The sequence below is a fragment of the Podarcis raffonei genome, chromosome 10 (assembly GCF_027172205.1).
Source record: "Podarcis raffonei isolate rPodRaf1 chromosome 10, rPodRaf1.pri, whole genome shotgun sequence".
Lineage (NCBI taxonomy): Eukaryota > Metazoa > Chordata > Lepidosauria > Squamata > Lacertidae > Podarcis > Podarcis raffonei.
Window position 1 is genome coordinate 78,837,890 of NC_070611.1, and position 22,049 is coordinate 78,859,938.

The 22,049-nt window shown below is 54.2% G+C and overlaps 2 protein-coding genes across 9 annotated transcripts in view; both read right to left on the minus strand.

The window, feature by feature from the left end:
- LOC128422463 (zinc finger protein 420-like) overlaps nucleotides 1-5,356 on the minus strand; it is an 18,666-nt gene extending 13,310 nt beyond the window's left edge. Inside the window, exons 1-5 of the mRNA XM_053406526.1 lie at nucleotides 5,254-5,356; nucleotides 1,733-2,214; nucleotides 1,527-1,608; nucleotides 1,129-1,211; nucleotides 444-570 (exon numbers count right to left, since the gene is read on the minus strand). Coding sequence (XP_053262501.1) covers nucleotides 444-570; nucleotides 1,129-1,211; nucleotides 1,527-1,608; nucleotides 1,733-2,122 — 682 coding nt within the window. The 5' untranslated portion in view covers nucleotides 2,123-2,214; nucleotides 5,254-5,356. The remainder of the gene's footprint in view (nucleotides 1-443; nucleotides 571-1,128; nucleotides 1,212-1,526; nucleotides 1,609-1,732; nucleotides 2,215-5,253) is intronic.
- A 1,969-nt stretch (nucleotides 5,357-7,325) lies between these two features.
- DENND6B (DENN domain containing 6B) lies at nucleotides 7,326-21,844 on the minus strand. 8 transcript variants are annotated; one of them, XM_053406486.1, is made up of 20 exons: nucleotides 21,647-21,844; nucleotides 20,477-20,515; nucleotides 20,324-20,366; nucleotides 19,689-19,801; nucleotides 18,708-18,788; nucleotides 17,802-17,907; nucleotides 17,214-17,293; nucleotides 16,603-16,665; nucleotides 15,826-15,881; nucleotides 14,980-15,102; nucleotides 14,664-14,759; nucleotides 14,478-14,572; nucleotides 13,794-13,859; nucleotides 13,435-13,499; nucleotides 13,205-13,294; nucleotides 12,770-12,823; nucleotides 12,350-12,459; nucleotides 10,621-10,723; nucleotides 9,596-9,670; nucleotides 7,326-8,067 (listed from the first exon to the last, which is right to left on the minus strand). In XM_053406486.1, exons 1-20 carry the CDS (start codon nucleotides 21,827-21,829, stop codon nucleotides 7,945-7,947), a joined length of 1,764 nt encoding a protein of 587 aa, XP_053262461.1. In that variant the 5' UTR covers nucleotides 21,830-21,844; the 3' UTR covers nucleotides 7,326-7,944. The 8 variants fall into 8 exon arrangements, with proteins under 8 accessions (XP_053262461.1, XP_053262465.1, XP_053262467.1 ...); XM_053406490.1 differs by lacking the exon at nucleotides 16,603-16,665; XM_053406492.1 differs by lacking the exon at nucleotides 14,980-15,102.
- Between the last annotated feature and the right edge of the window lie 205 nt (nucleotides 21,845-22,049).

A 22,049-nucleotide genomic window follows, 5' to 3' on the forward strand; every position in this document is an offset into this window, starting at 1 on the left:
GATGGAAGTTAGATATGAGGTCTTACTACAGGGTTCACTGCCTTTGTTGACTGACATAAACTGACATATTGATGGGAACCGGAGATTTGAAAAGCCTGGCTCTCTCCTGGAATGGATTTCTTTTGCCCAATCATGGAATCTGCTCCATAAAAAAAACCTGACAGAAGCTGCTACAACTTCCATCCCCAAACTAAATCCATCATTTCAAAAGGCCTGGAAAGTTCAGATGAGCCAGCTCATTGTTTAAAAACACATAATTGGAGGAAGAATATTTGCAGATAATAGTCTATAGTCTAAAGCCAGTTCAAGGTGACCTCTGGAGGTGTTGGAATTCCAGAATCTGTAGGTGCTGCTGTCGAGCTCCATCAATATCTGGAGCTTGGTCACGTAGAGATATGGGCTGAATTTCAAAACGGATATAATGATCCAACCGGGAGCCATACCGAGAGAGGCCACAATGTCATGATTCTCCTCCATGACTTCTTGGTGTAAAGCTCTCTGGTCAGGATCCAGCAATGTCCACTCCTCCTCTGTGAAATGAACTGTGACATCTTCAAAGCACAGAGGACCCTGAAAGAAAAAGAAAAAGATGCTTCTCTTAGACAGCATAGTATTATCTCCTGCACATTACTGTGTTGTTTTCATGGGATTGTTTTGCTGCTCATTTTAATTATGGATTCTTCTTTTAACATCTTGATTGAATTCTTTTATTGTGTGTTTTATTTTTATTATTTTATTATTTTTATTTTATTTTTATTATTATTTAATGATGAATATTAAACTTTGTGTAAACAGGTGGAACTCCACATTTTGTGCTTTAGATCCTTCTGGCTGAGCAAGCATTCCCATTTGCCAGATGAAAGGATTCCCGTTTTCCTCTCCCAAAGGGCTCTTCTGGGGAAAACCTTTCGGATGCCCTAAAGCCAGCTTCAAGGAGGGAATGAAATAATTTCAGTGACATTCAAGTTACAGCAAGGAGCCTGTTCTTTACTCTCTGCACATTAACCTTCTCAAATGGCATTTTCAGCCTTTGTTCAGTGCAGATTTGCTAAGAGGAGGAGAGAGATTTGTTTGGGTCTGGCTGCCCCACCCCTCAGCCCCCTTCCCCACAGGGCCCCCTACCTCTACCTGAGCTGCTTCCACAGCCGTTGCTTCTCCTTCACCACCAGGAATAGATGGAAGAGGAGGTCTTGCTGGCATCATCTGGTCACCTGTGAGAGACAGAGGTAAGTGGGAAGCCAGGAGTAGATGCTTTTCTCAGAGGATGAGCACTACATATCCAATTGCAGATGGGCCTTAGAAAAAGTCTCCCCTGCTGAATGAATTATTATGACCTTTGTACCCATTTCATATTTTAGTTGCATAAATATACATCTCTTCTCCTTGGCCCCAAGTGTCTTCCGCCCAAAGATTAAAGGACCAATGGATCTTCCCTCTTTGGGGTACTTAACGCAAAAGATGGAAAGAACCCATGGATTAGTTTCATAATCCACAAAATGTGACCAAACAGAGAAAAACCTCCTTACCCAGCAGCCAATTTCTGGTGTCCAATGGAGTCTTCTCTGCCTCAGAGGAATCCAGGCCCATTTCTGCAAAGAGATCCCTTCCCTAAAAGAGAAAAAAGGACTCAGAACATAGAATGTGGAGAAACATCGGAAAAGGAATGTTAGAGATAAAAACTTTCAGGATGGGCAATTCGTAGAGGATTTGGGGATACAAAAGTCCCTTTCACCTTCTTTTTCTCCACTGCCTGACTCAGGAGGAATCCTTCTGCCAGGGCCACTGCCTGGGAAGTGGTCTCTGCTCCACAGTCCCTCACCCAGCTCTCCATCTCCGGTGGAAAGACAGCCAGGAACTGCTCCAAGACCACCAGGTCCAGCATCTCAGCTTTCGTGTGCCTTTCTGGCTTCAGCCATTGATGGTAAAGGTGGTGGAGTCGGCTGCAAACCTCTCGAGGTCCTTTGGCCTCCTGGAAGCAGAATTGCATGAACTGCTGGCTCTGCACCTCTGAGCGGAGAGTGTCCTCCTCACCCAGGATCTTCAGCACAGTTTTTTCCGAGAATCCCCCACTGCTCCCAGCTCTGATGGCATGGCCTCTTCCTGCTGAGTCTTGCGCATCCATCTGTGTTCTTAGGAAGCCTCCAAGAGATCAGAAGGAACCCCTTGATCTCCTGCCAAATTCTCTCTGTCCGGTTTAAGAGGTGCTAGGAAATCCTACAAAGCAAACACATTGTTCTGCTATAAAACTGACACACTGTCAGAAGAGGAAACCGGTTTCCTAAGGAAGCGTGGAGGTGTGTGTTGGACGGCGCCAGTTGCAGGAAAACTGGCCATTGCATGGATCCCCCTCCCGCTTTGTGTTTTTGTCACCCCTCCTCGACTGCCCACTATACGCTTCCATGCTGCACGTAAACAAATGTATCTGAATGTCACCTCTGAGCCCCCCATGCTCCCCCCACCTCCCTGGGCGATCTGCCTGCCAGCCCCATGGCTACCCATTAAATAAAGGCTTCTGCCCCGATTTCCCTTATCACTTGCCAGAAGCAGCCTCTCGCTCTGCGGCCATTTAAATGTAGAAATCCCCCAGCCGTCAAGCCTTGGTTTTTTAATGTATTTGATATTTTATGTGAACCACCCTGAGACCATGGGGAATAGGGCAGGATAGAAATAAAATAAATAAATAAAATAATAATAATAATAATAATTAATTAAATTGTTGTGCCACAGCCAGAAAGGGAGGCAGCCAGCAGATGCTGCTACATTTTGTCAATGGGATGCTCCTTGTTACAACGTCACCAGCTGCACACCAGAGAGCACAGTGGATGCTCGGGTTGCAAATGTGATCTGTGTGGGATGCATGTTCGCAACCCGCAGCGTTCACAACCCGTGTCTGCGCAAGTGCTTGCGATTCGGCACTTCTGCACATGCTCAAAGTGCGATTTAGCGCTTCTGCGCATGCACAACTGCCCAAACCCAGAAGTAACCCGTTCTGCTACTTCTGGGTTTCAGCGGTCTGCAACCCGAAAAGATGCAACCTGAAGCGGCTGTAACCCGAGATGACTATAGTTCCAACTGCCTATCACAGTGGATCCCAATTAGCTACATACTGGGCACCCCTGTTTTTCAAAAGCCAAGCCATGGACCCCCTACTCTGAAGATGTCAATATCTTTGTGGGAGTTTTTGTTATGTGAATGGCGCCACCATATCCAATGTGTCCCAGTGCAAAACCAGGATGCAGTCTTCTGGGTCGCATTCCTGCGCAAGTCATTCTCTGCAGGAGAATCATGACATTTGTGGCCTCTCTCAGTATGGCTCCCTGTTGGATCATTATATCTGTTCTGAAACTGAGTGCATTTTTCTATGTGACCAAGCTCCAGATATTGATGGAGCTCAACAGCCCCACCTTCAGATTCTGGAATTCCAACACCCCCCGAAGGGCTCCTTGAATGAAAGGCTATAGACTGTTATGTCTGTGAATATTCTGTCCTGGACGGTTGACAGAATGTGCCACGGACCCCTTGGGACCTCTGTTAATATATGTGGCTGATCCATAAATCTGAATTGGGTTTGATAAGTACCAAATCTTGGAGTACAGTACTTAAACCGTTTCCCAACTTCGCTAGCGTCTAGCGCTGTGGTTCAGAATCTGTCGGGTTCAAGCAAGAGATCACAGCCAGGCAAATTGGAGCAAAACGGCGGCTAGGAAGCCTGATCATTTACTGTTGCAACAAGGTTCCAACTCTCAAGCAAAACAATAATAACAATAATTTATTATTTATACCCCGCCCACCTGGCTGGGTTTTCCCATCCAATCTGGGCAGCTTCCAACAAAATATTAAAATACAGTGGTCTGTTAAACATTAAAAGGAAGAAGCCCAGAACAAGGGGCTGCAGGGGTTCTTTAAAGTTCCCAAAATTTCCCACAATACATTTCACACAGCATCATCAAAACATCACAGGTATTTCACAAAAAAGGTGCAGTGTCAGGTAGAAATTTGAGATCCAGACATAGCCCTGTTCGTTACAACATCTGTCTCACCCTGGCAGAATAAAGTATTTACATGTTGGCACAGCTTAGTTGCTCTTCTTGCTCTTTGCCTCATTCCCCTCTGGGGTGGACTTTCCACTTGAGTATCTGATAACACCTAGTTGGTCCCTTTGTCAGGGCTGGCAACACCTGGCTGGGAGGGGCATCCTGGGGGTGTGATGGCCCATCTTGAGGATTATGGCCTTCCTGCTCCCTTCATGCCAGGAGTCAGGTCCCCTCCATCCTTAGGACCACAATTTTACTACCTTTTGGAACTATATAAAACCATCTCTTCAGCTAAATTTGGGGGGTGAATTTCTATCTTTCAGAAAGTGGGGTTTCCTTGCCTTATTGTGGTGCTGGGAGCCCAGTGTAAGTTGTCTAATTGAGGGAAATGCACAGAAACCAGTGGTGTCTGTGTGCGGAGCGGGTTCCTTTGGTCTGGAGCTACGGCTGTGGTCAAGTCCAGGGCCGGATTGAGGTTTCATGTGGCCCTCAGCTCCTGAAGGTAATGGGACCCTTTATATGTCCAGCTGTCCTTTGTCAACAACAAATTGTCACTGTTTTGTGTGTGGAATATATGTTATATGGTAATTTATGGACTTAATAGGTATCTCAAGTCATTTGCACATGTTGCAGTGCAACCACTCCATGCAGAATGTAGGCACCCTTTATCTAGAAAGGAGCAAATTAGGGATATTTTAGGGAGCAGGCTAGCAGGCGGGGACCATGACTTACATCATAGGAGCCTATACAAGACAAAACACTGTTGCTGGGTGTAGGTTTTATTTTATTAGTTTTTCATCTTATATTTTGGAAATGTACATCCAGTTGTTTTCCTTTAATTTTTTGGGGGGGCCCTAAGAGAGTGGGGCCCTAAGATAGAGCTTGTTTAGCTTATAGATAATCTGGCACTGGTCAAGTCCTTAAAGCACAGCGTGCAAATTCAGGAGGCCAGCGCTTCTGATGTGTTGGGTGGGTAAGCATGGCCGTTTTTCTCTGACCCAAAGACACCCCCCCAAAAAAAGGGTCCAGCAGCAGCGCATCAATGCAAAGGCAACGCAGAGTTGGAGCCCTCCTGCGAGCTTGCCCTTCCCTGGCAGGACCCTCTGCTCCCAAAATTGGGGTCCCCCGCATGAGCTGAACTCCCCGCAAGCCCCCTCCCTGCAGCCCCGGGACCCCCTTCTCCCCAAGGGCCCTCTGGGTCAAGAGAGAGGAGACTCACCAGATCCCAGCAGGAGCCACCGGGGCAGCATCTGCAGCGCAGAGACAAAACAGCAACACCCCCCCCCCCCCGTTCAGGGGCTTGAGAAGGAGGGAGGGGTCCGGAGGACCAGCCCCCTGGCTTTGCTTCCTGTCTTCTCTAGGAATCCAGCTGTTGCCTTTTAACCCTTGCTAAGTCGAGCGATAGCTTCTTAAAAAGCAGAGACATCACCTTGCCTACAAAGGTCCCTATAGTTCAAGCTGTGGTTTTCCCAGTAGTGATGTATGGAAGTGAGAGCTGGACCATAAAGAAGGCTGAACGCCGAAGAATGGATGCTTTTGAATTCTGGTGCTGGAGGAGACTCTTGAGAGTCCCATGGACTGCAAGAAGATCAAACCTCTCCATTCTGAAGGAAATCAGCCCTGAGTGTTCACTAGAAGGACAGATCCTGAAGCTGAGGCTCCAGTACTTTGGCCACCTCATGAGAAGAGAAGACTCCCTGGAAAAGACCCTGGTGTTGGGAAAGATGGAGGGCACAAGGAGAAGGGGACGACAGAGGACGAGATGGTTGGACAGTGTTCGCGAAGCTACCAGCATGAGTTTGACCAAACTGCGGGAGGCAGTGGAAGACAGGAGGGCCTGGCGTGCTCTGGTCCAGGGGGTCACGAAGAGTCGGACACAACTAAACGACTCAACAACAACAACAAAAGCCGAGCACAGCAGGCTCCCCCCCACCGCCTCCTCCCGAAAGCGGGAGCCAAGGAGGAGCCGCGTGAATTGTGTGCAATGATCCCCTTGAGAGATGCTCTCTAGGGGAGACCCTCTTGGCTCGGGGCTGAGCTGTCCTCTCCCCGGGTCAGAAAAAACAGGTGGAGGAGGAGCTCGCAGGGGGAAAGGCTCTGCAAAAAGCAGGACAAGGGCCCCTCAGTTGTCGCTCCTGGAGGAGACAGTGCTGCCCAACTGCGCCCCACTTTCCCGAGACCTGCAGCATCACGATGCTGGTACAGAAGTGCCTCGAAATGTTGCCTTAAAGCTAGGGCTAAAAAAAGAGAGCAAAAAGCAAAAGCCTCAAAACTCTGTCCTGATTTTCACTTTGGGGAATATGGCATCCCTGCTTAAGACACTACACTTCTGACCAAAGCCTCCCCAGACCCCAGGGTTGTTCCCATCAGGGCCTGCCGCTGTGTTCCCCTTTAACCTGTCAAAAGCCCCCCCCCCCCCCGCTTATACCCAGATGGGCGAGGTATAAATAATAAATTTATTATTATAATAAATCCGAAGCTGTCAAATTCGTGGCTCCGCAGCGCCCCCAATGGCCAAAACGGAAACAGCCGGCAAGTGCTGCTCGCTCCGTCGATGGAAGACGTGAACTCGCATCCCGATGGATGGCAGGTGCGCGCTCCATATTTAGGCAGTTTTACCGGGGAAGTTTGTTATTTGGAAGGGAAGCTTGTGCAGAATTACCGGGTCCATAGAACACCTCAAGGATCTCCACTGGTTTCCAGCACCTTTCTGAGCAGAATCCAAAGTCCTCCATGGCCTCTGCCCTGTTTATCTGGAGCAGCCTTTCTCCACCTGTGGGTCCCCAGATGTTGAACTACAACTCCCATCATGCCTAGCTAGCAAGGCCAGAGTCAGGGATGATGGGAGTTGTAGTCCAACAACATCTGGGGACCCACAGGTTGAGAACGGCTGAAGGGTCTCCCCTCGACCCGCCTGCCCCCTTGAAGCAGCACCTCCTTCCGTTGACCGCCATCCATCCTGCAGACATTCACACAGGGCGTTCCTGCCTTCCCCGCTTCCGATTTAGGAGAGCTCGTTTGGGGCATCATCCACGTCCTGGTGATCTCACCCACTGGCCTCCTGCAGATGCTGGAAAGCCTGGCAGAGAGGAGGGGGCCCCATGGCAGCCCACATGTGGGTGCGAGGGGCAAGGTGAAGAGGGAGCCCTTGTCTAGCAGCACTGGTGAGACTGTGTGCCCGTTCTTCGGTTCTGTCCTTCAGCGCAGCCCATTCGCAGCATTTTCCACCCCCCGTTTCCCTATAAAAAGCTTTATTCAGAAGAGCAGTTTGCAAATGAAATCCAAAACAAGAACAATTAATTGCACATTTATTCCAAAGCCTGTTAAAACGACTGAGTTTAATTCAACAAAGCGGGTGAACTGGATCCAGCGACGCCAGCGTTTCAAAGACTGGTGGTCCTTTGTTCCTCCAGCGCCCCGCCAGGGAATCCCACTGCCCCCCAAAGGGGGCACTACCCCCCGCATTGGGAACCTCTGGCTTAGACAAGGGGGGTGTAAAAAGGCAATAAATAAAGATGGCCGAGGCAAAGCTCAGCAGCAAAGGATCCTGACAACCAACACTTATTCATTTACTGCCACTGCACAGCAGGCACATCCAGACATACATGGGGGGGGGAGAAGGGGTTTTGGGGGGCAGGGTGGAGGGGCTGCCACTTGCCCTCACGTCAGGGCCACCGTCCACCTGGCGGGAGACATTTCTCCCTTCTCTGGCACAGGGGAGATGTGGGTGCAGCCACGGGCAGGAGACCATCCTTGGGCCAAGGAGAGGGTCCTGCAGGCAGAAGAGCTTCTGTGGGGAGGAAGGGTGGCCCCCTCCAAGAACCCACGGGGCGCCCCACTCCAGGCCCAGCCTGCCAAGATGGGGGGCAGCTGCCTCCCCGCCGTCGGGTTCCTCTGGCCCAGGCGGCCTTTACTGGGGGCCCAGGACGGCCTGGAGGTCCTCAGGGAGTGACCCAACGATGGTGGCGATGTAGAGGCCCACCCGATGCAGAACCTCCTCCTTCACGGGGAGGCGATGGCACCTGGCGCGCACCTGGCGGGGGAGGAAAGGCGCAAGAGTTAAAGCAGCACAGAGATGAACTCTGGAACTCCCTGCCACCAGCCTAGAGGGCTTCAAAAGAAGATTAGACCCATTCATGGAGGAGGAGGCTCTGGGTGGGGACTAGCCCTGAGAGCTCAGCTCTGGCCTCCACAGTCAGAGGAAGAAATGCTCCTGCGCTGTAGGTGTGCACATGTCCAGAGTGTGGGGATCAGATGGGATTACTATGAGGAATTATCAGATATGCATCAGCTATGAAAGCATGGCGTTGACTGTGTTTGATTCATTGACAATAATTTCTGATCAAATCCTACAAGCCTCTGCATTTCTGGCCATTTCCTCTACTGCCCATTTCTCTATGTCTGACAGGCACCTATAAGCATTCTGAAACACAGGCCAGTAGCTTCATCAGGCATCCTCAGTACATAAAGATAGTAGGCCGTTTCTTTGATGTAGCCTTCCTTGGTTTGGTTAATCTTAGGGCCTGGAAATAGTTTCACAGGAGGGTGATAAAGATCTCTATCTCCTCGCCATCCTTCCTCTGTATTTATTGCTTGTTTATGACCTCTGGACGTTGCTGAATGCATTCTTCCTTTTTAGTTGTTTTATTTACCCTAGAAGTATGCATGCTTAAATTAGCTTTTGTAGTGTAACTTTGTCCCACGTGGGGTTTTTTGAAATGCTCAGAGGATATCTGATTGGTTCTTACGAACGCTGTGTAAATAGTTCTTTTGTGAATAAAACGACCTGGGCCAAGGGGTGGAGGCACAGATTATTACACGCACCCCTCCCAGAGTCTTGCTGGTCAAGCCTCTGTGTGTATTATATTAATCAGAGTCTAATCCTTTGCTTTGGGAACGCTACACTGCGCACCATTTACTGGAAAGCGCAGGAGGGGAGAAGGCTGCTCCTGGGCCAAGATCCTGCTTGTGGACTTGCCCTTGGGGGGGGGCAGCTGGATGCCCACTGTAAGGACAGGATACTGGCCGAGATGGGCCCCTGTGGCCTGATCCAGTCTCAGGCTCTTATATTCTGAAGACCAGTCCACTGGGAGAGGCAGAATCAGGTCATTAAAAGTGACTGACTGGTTGAAGCCGCCCCGTGAACTGAGCAGCACATCCTTTCAAACGTCTGTATCGCCATTTCTTTCTGACGTACCAAGTGGCCACCTTGAGAGAAGCTACTCCTCTCTCCCTTTGGCAACAGGGATGCTCACCTGCCTGCCTGTCCCCACAGACGGGGACCAACACATCGCCCAACGACCCAAGAGAGTCTCCTCCTCCTTCAGGATTCCAGTTATTGCCCACATGCAAAAGCTCAGCGGAGGGATCTGTAGGAGTTTAGCCCTGGCTCTCGTCCGCTGAGATTTTCTTAGGGGATTCCCAAGGCTGAAACAGGCCTGGCCAGAGTCTGGAGGGGCCAGCCAGCCAGCCAGGCTCCGCTCTGCTCCCTCGAGGAGAGAGCCCCGATCCGGGCACCTTCCACCCATTGGGCGCAACTCACTTGGGAGCTTCCTGCTTACCAGCTTCTCCTGGAGCTTCAGGACCAGGTCGACCACCTCAACCTCAGACTTGTCCTTCACCCAGGACCGGATGTTCTGCGGGAAAAGAAGCCGACTCAGATGGGAAGACGCTTCCTTGCTTCCTCCTCCTCCTCCCCAGAGCAGGGCTGGGCAATGGCAATGGCCCTGATCCTGGTGCCACTTTCTGGCGCACCTGCTAGGAATCTTGCAAAGCATGGGGGGGGGCTGTCTGGGCAAACCTGAGCCTGACTCAGCTGGAAAGTGTGTCCTGCTTGGCTCTTTGCAAAATGCTGAGCGGGTGCTTTGACTCTGCAAAGCCCTCAAGCAGACTGCGAAGAAATACCGTATTCTTCATCATTTTTATCCTGGGGGGGGGAGAGATTGCCCAGAGTTGTTGAGCTTTTTCTAAAGGAGGAATAGCTGAAAATCGCTCACCCACATGACCTACGCGAAAACTTGCACGCATGGCTAAAGCCACCTATCGCCTGTCCCCTCGCTGACAGAGGCCGCCAATTGCCCACCAAATTGCTGCCGTGACAGCCAATCAACACCAGCCCTTGCCACAGCCAGCAATAACATGCCCAACAGCCGCTGAAAATCTCCGGCTCACGGAAGCAACCTGTCCCACGTCCCCTCTATGCACTATCCGTGTCTAAGACGACCCACAATTTTAAACATTATTTTTTAAATAAAAAAGCCTTGTCTTATAGACGGAAATGCCCAGCTCCTTTCCAGCCTTGCTGCTGCCTGAAGAGGGTGACGCAAGCCCAGCTCTGATCTCCCCCCAGGAAACCTGGCCAGGTAAAACAGCAGTCGGGGGGCGGGGGGACCACTGCTGCTTGTCGGAGGCTGAATCACCCAGGAAAGCACGGGGCTCACAAAACCTTGCAGGCAGCAGCAAAAGCAGCAAACCCCTGAGGGCTGAGATTGCCCAAAGTGTAGCAGCCCCAAGCGCAAGGGGGACGTGTGGGCAGCCCCCCCCCATGCAGGAGCCCCCCCGCCCCCGCCCCCCATTCTGCACTCACCGCCTCCGAGATGGCTTCCAAGTGCAGGGCCTCCAACTTGTGCATCATCTCCCGGTGCCTCTGGCGGTACCAGCCATCAAAGTTCGGGGATCGGAAGAAGCGCCTGGGACAATGAATTGAAGAAAATGTTCCATCTAACATTTGTTTAAAAACCTGAAGCATTTTTGTTAGGGATTGTAGGAAAAGACTTGCCAAGGAAGTTGAAAAATATCTTCATGTATGTGACAACGGCGGCGAGAGTCTTAATAGCACAAGGATGGAAGAGTGAGGAAACCCCGACTAAAGAACTATGGCAAGAGAAACTGATGGACTATGCAGAATTATGGGACAAGGATAACTGTGACTTCAAAGATGAATGGGAACCTTTTACAAAGTATTTAAAGATGCAACAAAGTGAACTGGACTCCTTGGCAGGTTTTGAATAAACACTCACAAACTTTTTACTAATAATAACCAGTCAGATAAATTAAGGATCTATACAATTTTGCAACATGCAGAGAATAGCATTTATAGAGAAACCAGAGATTGGAACTGAGGGAAGTCGGGGGGGGGAGGAAATGGGGGGGGGAATTAAGGATGATATGTTTTAAGCTAATATGTTTTGTTTAAATTCCTAATAAAAAATATTTTAAAAAAGGAAGAAGCGCCTGTGGGGAGTGGGGAGAAGGGGGCTGGGTGGGTGCTGCAGGGGGGCCACGGGGGGGTGGGACTGGGGTTTCAGGCAGAGGCTCTGCCTAGTCCTTAAGCGACAGGAGGAGGCTGGGTCCTCAGGGGCCAGAGAGTGAGGGATGGCCAAGCCCCGTTTGTGATGGGCAGGATCTGGTCCCCGGCAGGGCAGGGAGGCTGAGATCTGCGGCTGAGACACAGTGGAGGGAAGCGGCCCATAGAGGGGTCTGCAAGGAGCCAAGCCAGGGGAGCCATTGGGCGTCTCCCTAGAAATCAGGCCAAGGACTGCAGCCTGAGCCACGTCTGCCAAGCTGGTTTGGAGCTCAGGACCAAGGAGCACGGATGACAGCAAGAGGGAGCTCCATTTTCTGAGCGACATGTGCCTTTCACGTCCCAAACGGAGTGATGTAGACAGAGCCAGCTCCTTTCCTCTCTCGCTCTCTCCCTCCTGAAAGGGGCCTGCGCGCTCCAACCCTCGGCTGCCCTCTTCTGGCGCACGACCAGGGCAGGGCTGGAGCTCTGGGGCAGAGCATCTCCCTTGCGTGCAGAAGGTCCCAGGCTCCATCTCCAGGGGGTCCAGGCAGGGCTGGCCAGGACCTCCTGCCTGCCAGTGAAGGCTGAGCTGGGCGGACCCCAACTGCCAGGCTCAGAAAGAGGCAGCAGCCGCTTCCTCCAACAAGACTGGCCCTCTTCCTCTAGGAGACGAGTGAGGGGCCTTCTGCTAAGAGTAACAATGTCCCCTTCCCTGCTTGTAGAAAGGAAGGTCCCCAGGAAATGGCCTCTCACCAGATTCAGGGGTGAACAGCTAACCTACACTTTCTGGAAAAATGCAGCCTTGTTTTTGGACTGTGTACTATTTCAAAATATGTTTGGAGTGGGTTTGGAGGTTCCCCCATCGGACAAACTCCCTGATGTTGAAAACCTTGTTCCTGAGGGCTCCTGCCTGCTCTGCTCCTTGACACCCTAGCTTTCCACACACAGGGAAGAGCACTGGGGTTTGTATGTGATCAGCCACCTCCTTCCTGGTTTAGCTCTCCTGCGGCTGAGCTGTCCCAAGGCCTACCTGTACAGGCCCACCCAGTCCCCCTTCAGCACGCAGGTGAGCTGAGGCCCAGCGTGTTCCAGGGTCTTGAGGAAGTCCTCCTGCTGGAAAGGGCGGATCTGAGGGGGGTTCTGAGCATGAGAGAGAGAGGGGGGGAATGAATGAACCCATGGCAAACTGGGCACTCCCTCCTGGCATGCCTCAACCTCCTCCCACAGCCCAGCGACACCCCCCCCAGCCAGGGGGCTGCAGCCACAAAGACCACTGTGCTCCGCAGAGCATGCGCTCGGCCAGCTGCCCCACTTGCACCCTGCATGCCTGGCCCCTACAGCAGCCGGGCCAGAGGAGCCTGTGGGTGACCCAGCAGGCGAAGACCCCCTGGCACTGCCACAAGGGCTGCCCTGAGAGCTCAGAACTGAGCTGGGCGGGGGGACCACGTACCTTCCAGGGGGTGATGGCCCTCTGCAGCGGCATGAGGCTCGCCATGTAGTGCTCCTAGGGAAGGCCAGAAGGGAGGGAGAAAGAAATCAGAGGACCCGCTTTCAGCTCTGCCAAGAAGAGCCCCCCCCCGACAATCATGCAGGTCGGGGGGGGTGGCCTGAAATAGGCAGCCTCCTCCCCAGGGGGCAGCAGGACAGCAACCTCCAAAGGGAGACCAGGAGAGTGGCCCCCCCCACGGCCCCCAGGCCCCACACAGAGCGGGAAGAGAGAGCCCTGGCTGCCAGTCGGGGGGGCGCAACGGGGAGGGGAAGGCGCCTCCACGGCCCACGTCAGTCAAAGGCCGCCTTCCCCCTATGCTGCTCGTCCTCATTTCCCTGGGCAGAGCCGAGGCCGGAGGGAGGTGGCACCTGCCCCCCCCCCGCTGCCTCTACTCACCAGGGGGATAATGAAACTCTGCGTGAGCTCCAGGAGGTGGCGGCGCAGCAGGGCGCTCTGGGCGTCGGAAGGCTGCTTCTTGTGGATGCCCTGCGAGGCGGGAGGGAGGGTCATGGAGCTTGTGGGGCCCCCGGCCTCTCCCTGCCCCTCTCCCGGAAGGCTCCGACCCCCAAGGGGGAACTGGGCTCCAAGCCACCAGCCCCTCCCCACCCGCAGCCCCCGCCGCTCACCTTCAAGAGCTGCTTGATCAGGGTCTTGTCCTTGTGCAAGAAGGTCTTGTAGGAGGTGTAAAGTCCTGCAGCCAGAGACCCCCATAAGGAAGTGAGGCCAGGAGGCTGTGTGCTGGGGGGGGGGTCCTTTGCAGGGAATGCCATGGAGCCCCCTGTGTTTCCCAGGTGAGCGAGAGGCACCTGATGCACCCCCCCGGCAGGTACTGGGGGAGCCCCTGCCAGCTTCTCTGCTCTGCTGTCTCATCCAGGAGCAGCTTTCGAACACGGCACCAGCAGCAGAGCCACCAAGGGGCTCCTAAAGGCCCCCCGAGGCCCACCTTTGCGGCCCCCAGAGGCAGAGCCAGAGCCTTGCTCCTTACCCGGCTTGGCGTCCAAGGTCTTCAGCTTGGCCAGCTTCTTCACCTTGACCTGCTTGGGCAAATCCCCTAAGGAAAAACACAAGGCCATCCGAATAGCGCAAGGATGGAAGGCTGAAGAAACCCCAATTAAAGAATCGCAGCAAGAAAAATTGAGGGGCTATGCAGAGCTGGCAAAACTGACACACAAGCCACGGGACAAGGATAACTGTGACTTTAAAGATGAATGGGAACCTTTTACAAAGTATTTGAAGACGCAACAAAGCGAACTGGACTCCTTGGCAGGTTTGGAATAAATATTATAAAAAAAATTATTGACAATAATCAGCTAAACAATTTAAGGATCTATACAACTTTGTAACATGCAGAGAACAGAATTCACAAAGAGATCAAAGACTGGAACTGAGGGAAGTGGGTGGGTGAGCTTTGTGTGGGAGAGTGGGGGTGGGAGGAAAATGAGAAAAAAATTAAGGATGACATGTTTTTGGATAGTATGTTTTGTTTAAATCTTTAATAAAAATTCTTATTTTTTTTTTAAAAAAGGAAAAACACAAGGCCCAAGGGTGGGGGGGTGCAAACCAACAGGTCCCTGAGCCTGGCTGGCCTTCTGGGCATGGGCTCCTGTGCCCCTGGCTGAGCCCTGGTCTGCTCCCCCCTCCGACTCCCCCCCCCAGAGCCCCTCCTTACCGGCCATCTTGAGGTCCCCCAGACGCAGGATGTGAGGCCAGTGCTGCAGAGTCTTGATGAAGAAGGGATTGGTGACGCCCAGGACAACACTTGGCCTGGGGGGGGGGGGAGAAGGGGGAGGTCAGTCCTCAGCTAGGAACCCCCGGTCTGTCCCTCCCCCCGGCATCTCCCCCCGAGGACACTCACGGGGCCTGCGTCCGCGTTGTGTACTCCTTGAACTCGCTGTCGTGGATGGTGAAGTAGGGGCGGAAGTCGCAGCAGAACTTCAGGGGGGCCAGGCAGCTGGTGGAGAGGGAGGGGGCAGCCCCTGTCAGCAGACTCCAACATGCACCCCCAAACTGGCGAGGGGGGCAGATAGGTGCTTGCCCTGATAGGGAGTCCCCTTCGTCCTCCCCTTCGGCAAGGGGCTCTGAAGGTCTTTTAACCAGGGGCAACTCTGGAGATATCCCCCCCCCCGCCCCAACAGGCAAACTGGGCCCAGACGCCCAGCGCCCCCCCCCACCTGGTCAGGGCGAGGACCATCTCTGAGGAGGCGGCAGGCGAAGGTGCCATGACCACGAGGGGCTCCCCCAGGAGCAGCAGCTCCCACAGTGCCTGCAGGTGGATCAGCACCGGCTGGAAGCACCTGCGGAGAGAGTGGGAGGGGGCAGGTGGGGCCAGGCCAAGGCAGGCTTGCCGTGGGGCAGGGGGGCGCTCACCCCTATCGCCAGGCCTCGGAAAGCGGGGTAAGGCAGCGCATCGAAGCCTCCCCAGGCCCCCCAGAGACAAGGGCTGCTTTGTCCCCAGAGCAAATGTCCCCATGAGCCTCTGGGGCTCCCTCCCCCCACCAGATTCCCCAAGAGGGATGAAAGGAGCCCTCCAGGGTGAGGAAAAACTCCTCAGAACCCCAGAGGAATGGGCTGGATTAGGCCCAAGGGAGCCCCAGTGCCCTCTTTTCACAGGGGCCAACCAGATGGGGAAACCCACACGCAGGATCTGCACTCAGGAGCAGGTCTCCCTGCCTGAGGTTTCCAGGGCTGCCGCCACCTGAGCAGGCTGGGAGCCCCCCACTGCCCTCCTCTCTTCCATGAATTTGTCCACCCCCCTTCAAAGCCATCCAAGCTGAAGCAAAATCCCCTCCCCGGGGAGGCTCCTGGCCAGGCACCCCCAAACTCGGCCCTCCAGCTGTTTTGGGACTACAACTCCCATCATCCCTAGCTACCAGGACCATCTGGAGGGCCGAGTTTAGGGGTGCCTGCTCTGGGCCGAAGGGTAGGCAGGCTGCCCTGAGAGCACCCCCCCTTGTGCCCTCTGCAGCTCCCCAGACTTGCCCCTTCTAGCAGGGGGCAGAAAAAGAGCGTGTTCTCACCTGAAGAGGTCCAGTTCGTGGATGCTGGGGAGGACTAGGGGGGCTGGCAAGAGGTTCTGAGCGGGGGGGGGGGCAGAGGAAAGGAGTCAGTGAATGACCCAAATGGAGCTTTAAGTCTCAGTCAAATCCCAAGGGAGACACGGTTGGCATCAGAAAAACACAACCCCCCTGTGCAATGTGGCTCAACCAGAGAGAAGCGCATGAGGGGTCATAATAACAATAGTTTTATTCTTTATACCCCACCCATCTGGCTGGGTTTCCCCAGCCCCTCTGGGCGGCCCCCAGCAGAAAACTAAAAGCAGAATAAAACTTCAAACATTAAAAACTTCCCTAAACAAGGCTGCCTTCAGGTGTCTCCTAAAAGTCAGACAGAGTGGCATTTAGAGGTCACTGGAGGGATGCAATCTGGCAACTCCAGGCAGAGACCAGCTGACAGCAGCTCAGGACCCAGTTACATGCAGAAACAAGCCCCTGCCCTGGCAGCCACAGGCCGAACCACAAGGGCCATCTCTGCCCTGCTGAGCTGAAGAACGTCAACTTGCCACCCAGCCGTTCTCACACGTCACACCTCGTCCCCCCGCAATGCATGAATTGTTGCTAAAGCACCTCTGACAGATGGCCCCCCAACCTCTGCTTAGAAACCTCCAAGGAAGGCGAGTCCACAGAGAGACCATCGAATGCTGGTTACTGTGCCGCAGGGAAAAGCACAGGCCATGGCAGGATCCGCCCCAACCCCCACCCCACCCCCGGCCGCCTCCAAGTCCCAGCAGCTCTCACCTCCTGATTCTGGGGCTTGGCGGGGCTGGAGCCAGGCTTGTCCAAGCGGGAGGGAATCCTCACCTGCGCCACGAAGAGGGACAGGGAGAGTGAGTGCCCCTCCCCTGCTGCACCCCGTCCCCGACAGGTATCTGGTTTTAATCTTTAAAGCCCTATACGGCCTAGGACCCTTGTACCTACGGGACCCCCTCTCCTGTTATGTCCCACGGAGGAACTTACGGTCTTCAAACAAAAACACCTTGGAGGTCCCAGGCCACAGGGAGGTTAGGCTGGCCTCAACCAGAGCCAGGGCTTTTTTGGCCATGGCCCCGATCTGGTGGAATGCTCTGTCACAAGAGACTAGGGCCCTGTGGGACTTGAAATCTTTCCACAGGGCCTGCAAGACAGAGCTGTTCCACCAGGCCTTGGGCCAAGGCACAGTCTGACCCCCTCCCCCTTTGGTAATCCTCACAGAACTCCAGCCCAATGGTTGCCATTAATTTGATTCTGAACTGATTTTAAAATGAATTGATTTTAGAATGCTGTGTTACTTTTATTGTTTCATAGCAGCTCTGAGCCCGTCTTCGGCTGGGGAGGGCGGGATATAAATAAATAATTATTATTATTATTACCTGAATGACGACGCCCATCACTGGGAGATTGAGGGTCTGGCCAGGCACAGGAGGCGGCCACTGGTCAATCTCGCTGCACACTGGAAGAGGCAAGGTCGGTTTAGGAGGCGGCCCTGGACTTCCCCACCCCTAATGCGGTGGCCCCAGCCTCCCTCCATTGTCTCAGCTGATTTGCCCCCCATCCTGGGGGAGGAGGGGAAAGGCCAACACGGCGGCAGCCATCTCTCCCCACGTACCTGGGAGATGAGAGGCTCAGGCGGTGGGGCACCTTGGAGAGAAAACAGAAGGGCTTCCTCTTGGGGTGGGGTGAGCAGCAGGTCACCCCGCGAAACTGGCCGGCAGGAGATTCAGAACAGGCAAAAGGGCCACCTCTGCATGGGTTCCCGGCAGCCTTGGCCCACCTGGCGCCCTCCAGGCCTTTTGGACCATGACTCCAATCAGCTGGCACAGCACAGCTGGCCCTATTGCTTCCCATCCCCTGGGCCGGCTGGGAGGTGTAGTTCAAAACACCTGGAGGGCGCCAGGTTGGGAAATGGTGTTGCCTGCCATTGCCCGGCCCGGCCCCGGGGGTAACCAGTCCCTCCTCACCTGCCTCCAGGCACGGGTCCAGCTTGTCAAAGTACTCTGGGGCTATGAGCTGCAGCAAGGCCTGGAAGAGGTTGACGTAGGGGAGGCGAGACACCAGGACAAGAGACTGGAGGAGAGAGAGAGAGACGGGTGGATGGTGCATTTCTACACCACTTAGTAGAGTAAAAATACCTCTAAGCAGCATACAGAAAACTGAAGCAACAGCAGACAACTTACACAAAATATTACAAGAACATAGCTATGCATAAAAATGTTGCATTAATACAACATTCCTGATATCTATACATCAATACCAAGTCATGGTCCGCCCTCTCATCCTCCGGGTTCTCACCCAGCCATGGTCCAAACAAGCTCTTTCCTCACCCGCAGAGAGAAGAGTTCTCAGAAACAGCAGGCATCTCCCTCGTCTCTCCCTCTAAACTCGCTTTTTATGGGCAGCCCAAGGGGGGTGAGGCTTCCTCAGGCTGCCCACAGCTGTGCCCCATTCAGCTGCCCTCTCCACACCCAGCTCCTGCACTGGCTGGCAGCCATGACTCTTGGAAAGACGCAGGAAGGGCTGCAAGAGATCCTGCCCATCTCCTCCTCTTCCTTTTCCATCTTGTCTCGCTCCCCTCAGCCACCCTCTTGTGCTCTGCCCATCGTTTCAGGCCAGTGGGTCAAATCTGCTTGGTTCTCTTCTTGCCCAGCACCCGAATTCCAAAGATGCTTCTGTGGAGCAGGGAGAACAAGCAGCTTCTCCCCCCCCCCCAGCTTTTGAGGCCCCTGGCGTAGCTGCCCTTCCTTGGGCCCCCTCCAGCTCCTCCCCACCCTTCTGCCCGAGCCTCACAGGCAAAGAGCGACCCCAGCTTTGTGCAAAGGAAAAGGCTCCTTGGGTCAGAGGCTCCTGAGCAGCCAGGCTTGGCTCACCTTCTGGAAGTAGCCTCTCTTCACAGAGCTGTCCTTGACTTGTCGGAAGAACACGTAGCCAAAGTAGTGTGCAGGGTCTCTCTGGGTTGGGGAAGAAGAGTGTCTGTGAACGACCCCCCACAATCACTTTCAGCCCCAGCGCCTGGCATGCAGGGACGTCCCCACGGCTACAACCCTCTAGAACAGGGGTAAGCAACCTGAGGCCAGGGGGCCGGATGCGGCCCAATCGCCTTCTCAGTCCAGGAATCAGCGACATGAGTAGAATGTGTCCTTTTATTTAAAATGCATCTCTGGGTTATTTGTGGGGCATAAGAATTCATTCATTTTTTCCCCAAAATATGGTCCGGCCCCCAACAAAGTCTGAGGGACAGTGGACCGGCCCATGGCTGAAAAACATTGCTGACCCCTGCTCTAGAGACTGCTTTCCATTCAGCAGGAACTTGCCACCCTCACATCAATCCGCCTGGCTCATGCCATCCCCTAAGCCTGCACCCACCATTATGGCGCAGATGAGTTGCCAGTGGGGCCGCCCCAGTCCTCCAGGAGGGGCACAGGGTGTGCCAATCCAGACACAGCTTGGATTGCGCACCATTAGGAACCCACGGAGGCTTGGGGATTGAGCCAGGAGAGGAGAGCCCCGGGGGGTCTTTCTCCCCAGCCTGATGCTGAGCCTGGGTCTTGCGGGGCACCCCCTCTCCCAAGGACCAGCTGACGCCCCACCAACAACTGCTCCATTTCTGCCTCTCCAGAGAACACTGGCCTGAGAAAGCCACGTTCATCCCCAGAGATGCTGTTCAGAATAGATGCATTTCAAATTTAACATTTTTTTAAAAGTTGTTTAAAGTTAATTTTTTGTACTAATAACGATAATAGTTTCCATCTCAGAAACGCTAAAAATCTACGTGTCCTGGAGAAAAAAACCAGACTAAAGCCAAGCATCTCAACCCTTTTGCTTTTAACCCTGAAAATATCACAACTGACCTGTAATGATACAGCAGCTTCCCTGTTATATTCAAAGTCATCCCCATACAATGCATTTCGCTGCCCCCCAGACTGACGGAAGCGAAAGCTGAACTGGGTGTCTCCAAGGCTGCCTGGGATGGACAGAGACAGGGCAGGAGAAACAGAGCAGCTGAGACAATGGATTCAAGAGGAGTCTGCCCTCCTCAAAAATCAACATGCCTGAAGCTGTCATCCAGGGTGACTGCAAGCCCCCACGCAAGCTGGAAAAGGACACTGGCGTGAATGTCCAGAGGGAGAGGACTCCCCTGCCCCCCCCCGAGAGTTGGGTTGCTGTGGGCACTACCCAGGTTGGATACATGGCACTAATCCTGATTGGGGACAGGACCTCTATCCTTTACACCAGTGTTTGCAACTCCTTCCCTAACAATTCTGAAGTGACTGCAGAGACACAGATTGAATGCTACCAGTTAAGACTCTGCCTTTTTCCGGGAATCCGTGTGGGGCATTTTAGAAAAGTTCTAAAACAACTTAGAACTTGACGTTGTTTAAAAAACACAATACAAGTAGCAAAGCAGATCAAATCAGCTGGGGGTTCAATGACTGTATTGCCTCCCTACTTGACTCTGTCCTGATCTTGTGCCAAACCCACTTACCTGAGTAAGAGTCGGGGAAGGATAGGTAGCAGATGCTTGTTTTCTGGAAGACAGGAAGTGAAGAAGGTGTGACGAGCAGCTCCTCCCCCCACTCCCTGCCCCATAGGCTTTGGGGCCAGGGCAGCAGCAGCAGCGGGGTCGGGGCCCTCTCACCTCTTTTTCCGTCAAGGTGTAGTCAGGGGGATACACCAGCTGCAAAAAAAAAAAAAAAAAGGAGAAACTCTCAGCGGTTGGACCCGGCAGGGAGCTTGGCTTCTTACGCCCCCTGAGCCACAGGTGGCAGAGTCCAGCCCCTCCCAGCAAGAGCTGCCTCAGTTTCCTTGCAGCGTTTGGAGGGGCACTGGAGACATATGGCTTGTGCCACAGAAACCCTTGAGGCTCCAAAGATTCATGTCTGCACCTGCTCTGAGCTCCAGGGCCCCTGGACGCAGCCTGGGCTGGAGGAGATGCCCTCACCGGAGGCTTCTGTTGGGGGCCCCCAAAGGAGCCTCTTGCTTCAGGGTGACCCACCCACCAGAAGAAGGGGGCAAAGGGGGTGAACAGCTCAGCGTCACCACAAACCGTGGAGCCCTGACCCAAAAAGCAACGGGGCCTCAACTCGGCTACTTGGTGGAGCCGTCCATAGAGGCGCAGGTCAAGTCTGTGTCCAGGGCAGCTGTCCACAGCAATGTGCTCTACGTGGAGCTACCTTTGAAGGTGATCAGGAAACTGCAACTAATCCAGAATGCTGCAGCCAGACTAGTGACTGGGAGCGGGTGCCGAGACCATATAACACCAGTCCTGAAGGACCTACATTGGCTCCCAGTACGTTTCCAAGTGCCATTCAAGTGTTGGTGCTGACCTTGAAAGCTCCAAACGGCCTTGGCCCAGTAGACCTGAAGGAGCGTCTCCACCCCCATCATTCAGTCTTCCTCCTGAGAAGTGAGGCTACAGGGAGCCGGGCAGAGGGCCTTCTCAGTGGTGGCGCCTGCCCTCTCATCAGATGTCAGAGATAAGCAACTATCTGACCTTTGGAAGACATCTGAAGGCAGCCCTTCAGTTTAGGGAAGCTTTTTAATGACTGGTGTTTTAATGTATTTTTAACCTTTTGTTGGAAGCCGCCCAGAGTGGCTGGGGAAACCCAGCCAGACGGGAGGCGAATACATAATTTTACTTTTATTATCTTCCCTCAAGGTGCCCCATCCAAGAGAAGAAGTGGGCGAAGGGGCGCACGACTCAGCCCCGACCCAAGAAGCAAAGTGGCCCCGAGAACCTGCTCCGCTTCCCGCCTCCTTCCCGCCTGATCTGCGGAACTCCCCGCGCTCCCGGGGGCGCCTGACCCACCTCCACGGCCTGGCCCAGCTCCAGGTCGAAGGTGACGGCGCACACGCACTCCAGCCAGGCCGACAGGCGCCCCCAGGGCAGCGCCGAGCCGCCGCCGGCCGAGGGACTCCCGGCGCCCGGAGAGGAGAGGCGGCGGCGGCGGCGGCTGCAGCGCAGCGCCTCCAGCCCGCCCGGAGCCTCCATGGCGGCGGCGCCGGAAGCGGGCCCTGCGAGGAGGCCCCGCCCCTTCCGCCACCGAGCGCGGCGGGCCCAGAGAGGCGCCCCGAGCCCTCCGGCGCCCCCTGCAGGCCGGAGAGAGAGAGAGAGAGCGGGGACGGGGGACGGGGGGGGGGGCGCCGCGGCGGCGGCGGCAGAAAGCCCTCGTGCCCGGGAGGAGGGGGAGGCGGCCGGACCCGTTTTCTCC